The following is a 12,572-nucleotide window of genomic DNA, read 5'->3' as shown; positions in this document are numbered from 1 at the left end:
GAGACGATTTATATGTTGTAACCAGAAAATTTTGTATCGGGTGATCCAAAATCTATGGTGTGCAAGCTCAAGAAATCCATCTACGGACTCAAGCAAGCTTTCCGTCAATGGTATCAAAAGTTTCATCAAGTCATTACCTCATACGGTTTCGAGGCAAATGTTGTTGATGATTATGTGTACCACAAGTTCAGTGGGAGTAAATATATCTTTCTGGTGTTATATGTCGATGATATTCTACTTGCTAGTAGTGATGTAGGATTATTGCATGAAACCAATAAATTTTTTACGAAGAATTTCGAAATGAAAGATCTTGGTAATTCATCTTTTGTATTGGGGATTCAAATACTTAGAGATCGCCCTCGAGGTATTCTTGGATTGTCACAAAAGACCTATATTGATAAAATTCTGAGTAGATTCCCCATGAAAGATAGTAAGTCAGGAGATACACCAGTAGCTAAAGGAGACAAATTTAGTCTCAAACAATGCCCCAAAATGATCTTGAAAAAAAAGAAATGCAGAAGATTCCTTATGCATCTGTTATAGGGAGTCTAATGTATGCACAAGTTTGTACTCGTCCTGATATAACATTCATTGTGGGAGTATTGGGCAGATACTTAAGTAATCCGGGATTACAACATTGGACAGCAGCCAAACGCGTGTTGCGTTATTTGAAGAAAACAAAAGACTACGTGCTCACTTATCGGAGGTCAAAGAATTTGGAGATCATTGGGTACTCTGACTCTGATTTTGCGGGATGTCAAGATAGCAAGCGCTCACATCGGGTTATGTCTACATATTAGCTGGAGGAGCCATATCGTGGAAGTCTGTAAAACAAACTCTTATAGCTTCTTCAACTATGGCAACAGAGTTTGTAGCTTGTTGTGAGGCATCCAACCACGGTATGTGGCTTCAAAATTTTGTTACGGGATTACGAGTTGTAGACGAAATCGAAAGACCGCTAAAGATTTATTATGACAACAACTCTACAGTCCTTTATTCCAACAACAATAGAAGCTCAACGAAGTCAAAGTTTATTGACATTAAGTTTCTAGTTGTGAAAGAAAGAGTTCAAAATAGACAAATTTCTATAGAACATATAGGAACAAATTCTATGCTAGTTGATCCATTAACCAAGGGATTGCTACCTAAGGTCTTTCATAAGCACACTGCTCATATGGGTGTTATTCATGATGATACATTGGTTTAGTGGGAGTGTTCTTGTTCTATGTTTTGTTTTGGATATTCTATTGCTTATTATATTTCTACATAATAAAGTTGATGATTTATATGTCTATGATTGAATTCACTATGTTCTTTATTAAACAATTTTAATTGTGTATAAAGATTTTGGAATGATCTCACTAAAGAATAAAGTAGGATCAGTTGGAAATTGTCGTTACTTTGAGATAACACTTTACGAAATTCCCATGCTACTCATCCACATTAGATTTATGTCGTTTGGTATATTGATATGTGGTGATTGTCGTGGTCTTGTCACAGATTGATTGTGATAAATATCACGGTAATTTCCTTATCTTTGTATTAGATGGACCAAATTGTTCATAAAGAAAATTAAAATAAATAGGATACGGATGCGCGCCTAAAGAATTGTGATATAATTGTGTTCAGGGTAATATATAACCCAAGTGGGAGATTGTAAGGAAAATAACAGATTTCCTATTAATGGGTTACAATATACAATTATATTTCCTATTTACCTTATTAATGTGGATTAAATGAGTAGATACCAATATTGCCTAATTAAGGGGATTATGGGAACCCTAATTAGCAATATAAATATAAGCTATTGGTTATGGTCTCCAACACACCAAATAAAAACACACGTTCTTCTCCCCATCAAGAAGACTAAGGTCCCATAGAGGAATTATGTTATTTGGTTGAGGAAGACCACAAACCTCCTGTTCTTGATTGTCGTAGAGATTTTGCAACAATCGACGATCATCACTATGGATCTAGGTATTTTAATTCATATTCTTGATAATTGCCATGAAAGATCTTGGCTATTTTCGGATAATAGAATTAGAAATTATAACACCAAGGACTTGCACGATAACTTTCGATGTCGCTGTTGAAGGCATATGGTAAGTGTTTCTCTTTATTATTGATTACGGAAAAATGAATGTGAAAGGTTGACATGTTGTATTTGTCTTGCAAATGTGAAACATGTTCAAGATGTGCAAATGATTTGCACCAACGTAGAAGAAAATGTATAATGTGTCAAACATCAATGATGGAAGTGATATGTGTTTATTTTATATACAATAGTTTAAAAGTTTTGATATTATAGGGTCACATATATACTCTGAATACATGTACAATTTCTTTAACATAATGTTTTTAAGTACTTTCTTTTAATATTTTTTTGTTTTTTTCGTGATTATTATATTTATGTGAGTGCACGAAATAAAATCTAATGGCTCTTCTTATAGACATGATTTTGAAATGAATAAAAGTATTTTGTTTGATTTACTTATTTGAGATTCCATTTTTCATTTTAGATTTGGATAAAGTAAAATGTGTTATCAAATGGAAATGACTTTGAGAATAATAATTTTTTTAATTTGCAACTTTTAAATATCTTACTTCTATAATAGTGAATGAGATTCTATTATACAGTTGCTATATATTTTATTTTTATAATTCATTATAATCATAATATTAGAGATTTTCAGTATTTATATTATGCTGAAATGTTATGAAAATTATTATAGTCAAATTACCGTGGAATTGTTTCTGTAAATATTATTGAAGTGTTGTTTTGTATATTTGTTGATCATATTTTCAAGATTAATTTTAAATTATAACATTTAAATAATAAAAGATTATAATTGATATATTTATAAGCATTACCGAAAAGAATATAATATGATTTAATTCACTTTAATAAAACAAATCTTATACCGTATTTATTTTTCTTAAAAAAATAATAATTTATAATTAATATATATAAATATTATTGATAATTACATTTATAAATATTAAAAATCTGAAAAAGCGTACATATTATAAATAATTTTGTATATCTCTTTCATTAATAACTATATTTATATATTATGTTAATATAATTATTTGTAAAGAAAGTAATTATCTTAAAATTTATATATGTAAACATAAATTTTAATCAATTTTAAATGCAAATAATAACATTATAAAAGACTTTCTTTAACTTATTTTTAAGACTCTTTTTGTCTATAAAAAAACTCATTACAACACAATAAAAATTGAAAATTTATAACTATTAATAAAAGATGAAAAATATACTATCAATTTATTTATAAATTTTATCAATTCATAGCTAACATAATAGTAATACATGATAAATTTACCGATAATTCAATTTAGTTTATTTTGATTAAATATAAATGTTAATCAAATTAAATAAATTTTTACAATGCAGATTATCACCAATAAAAATAAAATCATAATATGGAAAAGTAATAACATTTTTGTTAACTGCATTTTTTATTGATTCAGTCAAATGTCAATCTCATTTCTGAAACAATATTTGTCATATGAATAATGTTGTTTTTTTATTTTTCTATAAGTTTTTTTTCGTGTATTCATTTTTCCTTTCTATTTCCAACATTTAGTCTTCAAATTTATGTTGGTTATGTAATCTATTAAACTCGGGAAAAATAATAACTATATTAAAAATATGAAACTCAAATTCTATTTAATTATTTTCTATCTCGAGTATGTAGTTTTAAATAAATTTAAACCATTAAAAAAATTGGTTTTAGAAGAGTGTTATCATCATTTTCAAATTTCATTCTTATTTAAAATTTAATCACAATGGTTACAATGAAACATAAAAAATTAAAAATTTATCTTTTACATAAGAAAATGTTTAAGGTTCTTCATCCAACTTTATTTTAACAATAACTAATGGAATAAACAAAACTTTTGAAAAAATTATAATTATGGTTGTTATATGGATGTAAAGTGGAATTTAAAGAGGAAAGAATTTTTTTTAAATAAGATAATGTACATTTATTGCTATGATATACATAATATTTTTATTTTAGTCTTATTATACTTTTAAAGTAAAAAAAATATAAACACTAAAATTAACTTTTGAATACATCTTAAAATTACAATACATTATAAATAATATATATATGTGAGATTAGTTATAAGATGTAAAAAAAAAATTAAATACTTATTTTTACAATTTTATAATCAAAATAATTTAATAAAGATATATTTTGGAATAAAAAACTGTTGTGAACATAAAATAAAAATTGTAAGAAAATTGATAACAACAGTGGTGTATTGTTTTGATGATAATTAAAATTTTGTATCAAGATATTGATTTTGTGGAAAACTGATATATTAAAAATATATATATATAATTATTTTTTATTAATAGTTATAAATTTTCAATTTTTATTGTGTTGTAATATGTGTGTTTTTTTATAGACAAAAACAGTCTTATGAAATCAGTTAAAAAAAGTCTATATTAGTCATTAAAACTATTTTTTCTTGTAATGCTTAGTATTTAAAAAAGAAAAAAAAAATAGATTAAGAAAACACTATAAATAATGAAAGATATAGTTTGCAAAAATTAATTATAAATAATAAATAAAGTTAATACATATATCATACTTTGTAGCAGTTAAACAAATTAAGTACAAATTAATTAAGATTCACTGTGCAAATAAATTTATATCTTTAAATACATTGATATCTTTATATTTTGTATTTCAGTTTCACTCATATCTGTAGAAAAATAATAATTAAAAACTGAAAAATATAAAATAAAGGAAATCAAAATATAAAATAAAGGAAATCAAAATAAAATTAAGATAAAAGATATAAAGAATAATAATTAAAAACAGAAAAGATATAAAATAAAGGAAATCAAAATAAAATTAAGATAAAAAAATATAAAGAAATAAAATAAAATAAAAACAAGATAAAGATAAAGATAATAGATATAAAGAGATAAAATAAAATAAAAAAATATCCTAAATATCTTATTTTTTATATTATAATAAATAAATAAATAAAAACTAATAAGGAGAAAACAAAACTTAAATACACAAAATAAAATAATTATGCAAACAATAAAAAAAATGCAGATAAAAAAATTGATCGCCAAATTCAATTTTCTTCTTGTAGTGATTGAACTCTCATCATTTAAAAAAAAAAAATTAAGAAAACACTAAAAATAATGAAAGATATAGTTTACAAAAATTAATTATAAATAATAAATAAAGTTAATACATACATCATACTTTGTCGCAGTTAAAAAAAATTAAGTACAAATTAATTAAGATTCACTGTGCAAATAAATTTATATATTTTAATACATTGATATTTTATATTTCAGTTTCACTCATATCTCTAGAAAAATAATAAAGTTATTTTAGTAAATTTTCCGTTTTAGATTGAAGTATCATATCTTTATTTTATCTTTTCAGTAATAATATTTTACGGTAAATGTAATTTTTATTTCTGAAATTATTTTATCTTTTCTCTAATAATATTTTAGGGTAAATGTAGTTTTTATTGAAATTATTTTATCTTTTCTGTAGTAATATTTTAGGGTAAATGTAGTTTTTATTTTCGAAATTATTTTATCTTTTCTGTAATAATATTTTAGGGTAAATGTAGTTTTTATTTTTGAAATTATTTTATCTTATCTGTAATAATATTTTATCTTATCTTTATTTTGGAAATTATCACCTCCAATAACACACTATAAAATCTGAGTAGCTGTTCCTTTTCATTTCCGTAAAATAAATCTGTTACTTTTGCATTTCATACCTTGATTATCGCTCGCGCATATCTCACCTCCAAATCTTTTCTAATAATCTTTTCCAATTTCCAACACACACTGCATCAGCCATGGTGCGTTTCTGTTTTTTTTTTCTTTCTTGAATTAGACCTGCGTTAGGATTTTTCTTTGTTTGATTCACTCGTTTTCTTTGATCAATTTGCTTTCAGGTATCGCGAAGAGGACGGTTAAGAGGATTCAGAAATGAAGGATGTTTTTAAAATAGGGAAGAAAAGGAAGAAGAACGAGAGGAGTCCTGCTGAAATAGCATTACTAGTGGCGAATGTCATGGCTGGGCTTGAGGTTACAGCCCAAGAGGATGCTGATCTTAATAGACAGGGGAAACCTGCCATTAATAAACTCAAGCAGTTACCTCTTCTCACACAAGTCCTTTCCAAGTATGTCCTTACTTTACTAACATTCATATTTCTTTAATATTCTATATTACTTTGTCCTTATTTTAATGCTTTTTGCAACAATTTGGCAGGAAACAACTTCAGTTAGAGTTTTTAGATCATGGAATTCTAACATTGTTGAAGAATTTGGCTTGAGCCACTTCCTGATGGAAGTTTGCCTAATATAAATATACGCATGGAAATCTTGAGGATTTTGAATGAGGTAATACAAGATTACACTCCTATAGCATTTTAGCTGATTAATTTTACCAAGAAAGATTTAACATTTATTTGTCTTGTTATGCAGTTTCCTATAGACCTAGAGCAGTGCGATAGGAGAGAACAACTGAAGAAGAGTGGCCTTGGAAGGGTAGGGTTTCTTTATCATGCCAGTAATTTTCTTTTCTAATACCTCATAAAATACCCTCAAATATGTCTAATCTATTAATAATTTCGACTTTTTTTTTATTGTGTTCACAGGTGATTATGTTTTTATCAAAATCCGACGAAGAAACCAGGCTAAACAGAAAACTAGCCAAGGAGTTGGTTGACAAGTGGGTAAGTAATGCACGATTGAATTTGATGCTCGTCATGTAGTGTTTTAAATGTCTAAGTTGTTTTTTTTAGCTATCGAAAGGGTAATCCTCCATTTTACACTCACAACAAAATATTAATATTTATAATAAAAAAAATTAAAAAAAATATTTTTATCTTTGTGCGTATTTTTTGTTCTATGACCAGTTCATTTTTTATCTTTCTTCTTTACGAAAAAATTATGTTTATGTCAATTTATGTTTTGTAATTGCAGAGTCGACCTATATTCAATAACAGTATCCTATTTGAAGACATAAGAAAGAAAAAGAAGTGTAGAAGATGATAGGGTTCCGTTTAAGAGACCATATATAAAAAAATGTGTAAAAAGAAAACAAAAATGTTATATTGAAAACTTTTTGTAAATCGCATTACAACTGTTGAAATGAAATAAATTTGTTTTTCTATACTTTTTTATATTTTTGTATTTTTATTTTTTAAATTAAAATAATATACATAACATTAAAATATAATTATATTGTTGTTATATTCAAAAATACTTTTTATATTAGTGGTTGTGTAATCAATATTGAAAGTCAAGTATATGAAGGGTGACAAAATGTACTAAATTACTTATTTTTGGTTTTTTGTATTTTTTGTTTTTCAAAAGTAGGTTTACATGATCTAATATTTGGAATTACTTTAAAAAAAAAATCTTATTTCGAATGTTACCCCCAAAGTTATCATTTCTCTCTCACAAATATGATGTTCTAAGAAGATAAGTTAGGAGAAATCTTAGACAAATAATTCTTATAGTAATAATTAGGAATTTTCATATTTTTGTTGAAAGATAAATTTTTTTAGGGGTGGCAAAGTGGGGCGGGCCGTGTGGGCCGGCCCATAGCCCATTGAAAAAAACGCGGGACAGGTTGCTTATTTCAACCCGCTTAGGCCGGCTCCGCATAACTTTAAAGTGTAAATTTTTTTTTCTACACCCCATATTTTCTTCATGTAGCCTCGTATTTTACATTCTGAAATTTTTTAATAACATCTTACTACGCATGTTTCATGAAAATAATATTATGAGACCATTTACTTAATGCATCTAAATAAAAAAAATTCAAAAATATTATTTAAAAAAATTATTTTTTTAATAAATATTTTTTATAACCCTTCACAAAATATATGACAAATTTATTCTTTAAGCTACTAAAAAATTTAGGGGTGACAATGCGGGCTAGCTCGCCCCGTTCTTGGTCCGCAAAAAGCGGGCCAAGGCTGGCCACGCGAGCTGATTTTTCTAGTCCGCCCCGCAAAAGGGTTGGCTCGCTGATAAGTGTCTAATTTCAGTAATATTTCATATTAAAATATAGACACTTCTGAGAATTTATTGCTAATTTACATATAAAATAATCCCTAATTTATGAATTTATACTTTTTTACATTTTTATGATATTTATTTGAATAAGAGATTTTATTCTCAAATTTGGTGTTAATTGCATATTTTTAGAGACAGATATCGATCCCACAAGGATCGGTGAATTATCGAGTACAATAATCGCTAAATATAAAAACAGAACAACAATTGGAAAAATAAGGATTAGTTTCATCTCTCTCACTCTCAAGTAACTCTCAAGTATTTTCATTAGCATGTCAATATTAAGTTCTTTGATTGAAATTGATGCCCATATAAAAATCATTTATATGGATTCCTCGCATATAAAATCCTTAAGAATGTCCCCTAACTATCAATCCCTCGCATAATTATAAGAACAACTTAGAACGAAGCTCAGACGTTTAATAACAATTAACATTTCAAGTCTATTCCTAGCACTCAAATATTTTAAGTATTGTTGTTTAGGTCTGAACCCTAAAAATACCTCCCGGTCAGATTTAAGATTCTCAATTTGTCACAGAAAGTTAAAAGTAAAACAACAATACCAATAATCAACCCAGAACTGAATATTAATATATAAGATATCACCTCAATACATAAGACTTTGAGCAGATTACTCTCAACCCCAAAGGGTAGAATTAGCCACGCATACTTTTAGCACCTTCCATTCTCCCAATTGGGTTACAATTCACTCTATGGTGTTTTCCTCTCAATCTGGCACACTAGGGTTGAACCTCTAACCCCCTATTTATCATAATTTTCTAGGGTTAGGTGGCTTGGTGTGTCGCACTAATGGGCTAAGTGATAAAACATAAAAAAAAGACCCAATCTTTATTTGCATCTTTTTTCATTCTGGGACCTTCCAAATTTATCTTTTTAGCTCAAATTATTCTCCTTTATTCCAAATCTTCAATCGTCCCTAAAAATCTGCAATTAATACCAAATTTGATAATAAAATACTCTTATTTAAATAAAGATCATAAAAATGTAAAAAGGTATTTTATATGTAAATTAGCAATAAATTCTCATAAGTGTCTATATTTTAATATGAAATATTACTGAAATTAGACACTTGTCAGCGAGCCAACCCTTTTGCGGGGCGGGCTAGAAAAATCAGCTCGCAAATTCTATGCGTAGCCAGCCTTGGCCCGCTTTTTGCGGACCAAGAGCGGGGCGAGCTAGCCCGCATTGTCACCCCTAAATTTTTTAGTAGCTTAAAGAATGAATTTGTCATATATTTTGTGAAGGGTTATGACTAAAATACTATTTTTCTATTTAAATATATTTTGGTAAAGTAAAACAAACAAAATTATATTAATGTGGAATTAGTTTTTATATAATTAAATATTTATTTTCAATGATTGAGGAAGAATTAAAAGAATTGAAATATATTATTTCATAGAGTTAAAAGGAGTATGATAAAATAAAATACTATTATTTATTTTTATTATATCGACTTGTATTTTGTAGATTTTTTTTAAATGTAAATGCAAATAATAAGTTTAGTTTATTGTTTATTTGGCCTAATTGGAACTTCACTCACCTTCTTCCTTCATTTTTATACTAATTGTAATTTTAACTTTTTTTAATTTTTTAAATAATTCTAAATAAAGTATAAAATCACTTTTAAGTAACTCCAATAGTTGCACCAATACTTCTTTCACTCACATACGTCCTTTCAAACCACGATACTTTCATTTTTCTCCAATCACAATGTTTGAGCAATGTTTGAGAGAACAATTCCATTATTTGAGCATGTGTGAGAAGGTTGGCGAGAAGATTCGTTGTATTCAACATTCCCTAGTGCAAAGATATTTTTTTTTTCACTTTTGTACTTCATTTTTGTTGTAAAACCATATAAACGAATATTACAAGAGGAAAACAGTTTGTGTGCAAAAAACCTTGTGGAAGTGAGTGATTTTTTTGGTGGTGTTGGAGGGGATCTTGGAACATGTAGAGGAGACTGGATATGCTCCGATGTTGATGCGTGACGTTGCCTTTCTCCACTCAAGACTGCGGCCGCCACAGCGGGGAAGGTTCACGCCTCTCCTTTCTCTGCGTTCCTACTTTCTCGCAAGTCTTCCCCACTTTTATAGTGATCTCTTCTGCTTTTGGAGGTTAGAACTTGGGACAATTATGTTTTCTTATTCGTTGGATATGGAGCAGTTTCATATCTTCACAGTGGTTTGTTGCTCTTTCTCCATCTATAAATATGTGTCCCCTTTGCTCCAAAATCATCCCACTCACGCCTTCCTCTCTTCTTTTTTCACTCATTTATTCTTTTTCTCTTACTTTCAAATTTTCCGGTATTTTGGGTTCATACTCTAGAGGTGATTACTTTCTAGTTCTGATCCTTGTATTATCTGATAAGTTTCTATTGTATTCTTGGGGACTTGCACAATATATCGCGGATAAGTCCTCATGAACCGTGTTTACCCACGCCTCAGGAAACCAATATTTTCGTGTTTTCAGCTTTAATTTACTACAATCGTAAGGACTTAAGGTTGACAATACAGACAACAACAATAACTCTACATCCAAGATGGCAAACGCTATTTTTGCAACTCAAACCATTTTTGCGAGACCATTTCTGGACGTCTCAAAAATTGAAGTTTTCGCCGGTCAGAATTTTCGACATTGACAAGAACGTGTGTCCACCCTGTTGGACATGTACGAAGTTGCTTTTGCACTTACGACTTCTAAACTCGACTCAAGCACGCCTACGAAACAATTTGATGTTTGGATCCATGCAAATAATGTAGGTTGTCACACCTTCCTCAGTGCGTTATCTAACAATTTGTTCGATGTTTATTACTCTTACAAGGAAGCAAAAGATATTTGGTATTCCCTTATCCTCAAATACACTGTTGAAGACGTCGTTAAACAAAGTTCGTGATAAAAAAACTATTATCGTTGGGAGATGATTTAATACAAGGACACAAAAGTTCAGATAAATGAATACCACAAGCTGCTTGAAGATGTCAAAGTAGAGAGCATAGCCTTTCCAAATGAATTCGTGTTCAAACTACTGATCGAAAAGCTTTCGCAATCTTGGACTGATTTCAAACAACAATTGAAACACAAGCACAAACAAATGTTACTACCAGATCTGATCACCCACATCATCATTGAAGACACAAATAGAAAGGAGTGTGCTACTGCAAAGGCCAAAACTTTGTCTGCAACAATGGTAGAAGACAAACTAGCTCCATAAAGATACGAGGAAAAACCTAATCATAAAATGAAATATAATAAATTTTCTCGTTCCAATGGAACTAACTCCACCTTCAAGAAAAAGGAAAATTGGTTTGTCGGTGGAAAGTTAGGTCATCATGCACCTCAATGAAACATAGAGCAAAAAACGACAATCCTCCACTTGTTCGAATGCTATGAATAAAGATAGAAATGGTCAAGATAAGGGGACATGGATTCTGCCACTTGTTCGAGCAACCTTGGACCAACATTGGAGTTCTATAGAATTCCAGAACAAAGTGCCATTACCAAGGCGCGAATCAGACTGTTGAGAAGGGAGCCTCAGCCTACTGTGGTGGTTCTATATCTACAATAGCTCACTTTGAAAAAATGGTAATATTATTATATTTTTGTGTTTTTCTATATTTAATTTAAATACAATATATTATACTTAGTTATTCAATTATATCTTTTCATTAAATCTATGTAGACTAAGGAGCTTGAACAACAACCAACTGTTTAGGAGAATATTGTAGAGAGAATGAAGAAATTGAAGATTGGATAATGGGTTAAGACCCGCGACCTTGCTGTATGTTTAAACTTTAAGTTATAATTTAATTTTTACTATATGTTTTCTTCATAATAATCAATTTGACTTAATTTTCAATAGAAATATAAGAAACACCAAGAAGAAGCCCAAGAATAGCAGATGCTTGAAGACTTATCTTTGCAAAACTCTCATGTTGCCTCCATGGATGACAACGAAATATACATTAATGTTGTTGGAGGTGGAAATAAAAAAGGAAATGTTTATGGACTTGGTGTATTGAGCAAAAGGTTTAATAGTTCCACAATTGCTCACTCTGCTAGAAGCCAAGCTTCAGTAGTCCATCAAATATGAGACTATTCAAAAGCTAAATGCTGAACTTGTGGCAAAAGATGTCAAGGAGCGGACACTAGAAGAAAAGATTGAGCGATTGATGAAAAATCATGAACAACAAAGTGAACACATGCGCAAAAAACAAAAGCAGATACAACTCATCTTACAACACATTTAATGAATAATCCCATGTCAGGTCCTTCAGATCCTACTACTTTGTCTGTTGAATTATATAACAAATTTGACACTTTTAACTTGTTTATAATAATTTGCGTTGTGTAATATGGTTTACTTTTAATTTGTATATAACTTTTTCTTAAATTATGTATTGTAGTTCATTCTTGTTTAACTTGATTGAATTTTAAGTATTTATAAGCA

At 28.7% G+C, this 12,572-nt stretch overlaps 1 protein-coding gene across 1 annotated transcript; it reads left to right on the top strand.

Annotated features, from left to right (window-relative positions):
* Positions 1-5,975: 5,975 nt before the first annotated feature.
* Positions 5,976-7,195, top strand: LOC137821790 (protein IWS1 homolog 1). Its single transcript, XM_090295427.1, is given in 6 exon segments — positions 5,976-6,198; positions 6,288-6,342; positions 6,344-6,418; positions 6,503-6,565; positions 6,676-6,753; positions 7,004-7,195. Coding segments are annotated over 6 exon segments (534 nt in total). The 5' UTR covers positions 5,976-6,004; the 3' UTR covers positions 7,073-7,195.
* The last annotated feature ends 5,377 nt before the right edge of the window (positions 7,196-12,572 follow it).

Source organism: Phaseolus vulgaris, chromosome 9 (genome assembly GCF_051622355.1).
Source record: "Phaseolus vulgaris cultivar YP4 chromosome 9, ASM5162235v1, whole genome shotgun sequence".
NCBI lineage: Eukaryota > Viridiplantae > Streptophyta > Magnoliopsida > Fabales > Fabaceae > Phaseolus > Phaseolus vulgaris.
The sequence above is the reverse complement of the archived record's forward strand: the minus strand, read 5'-3'. Positions and strand labels throughout refer to the sequence as shown.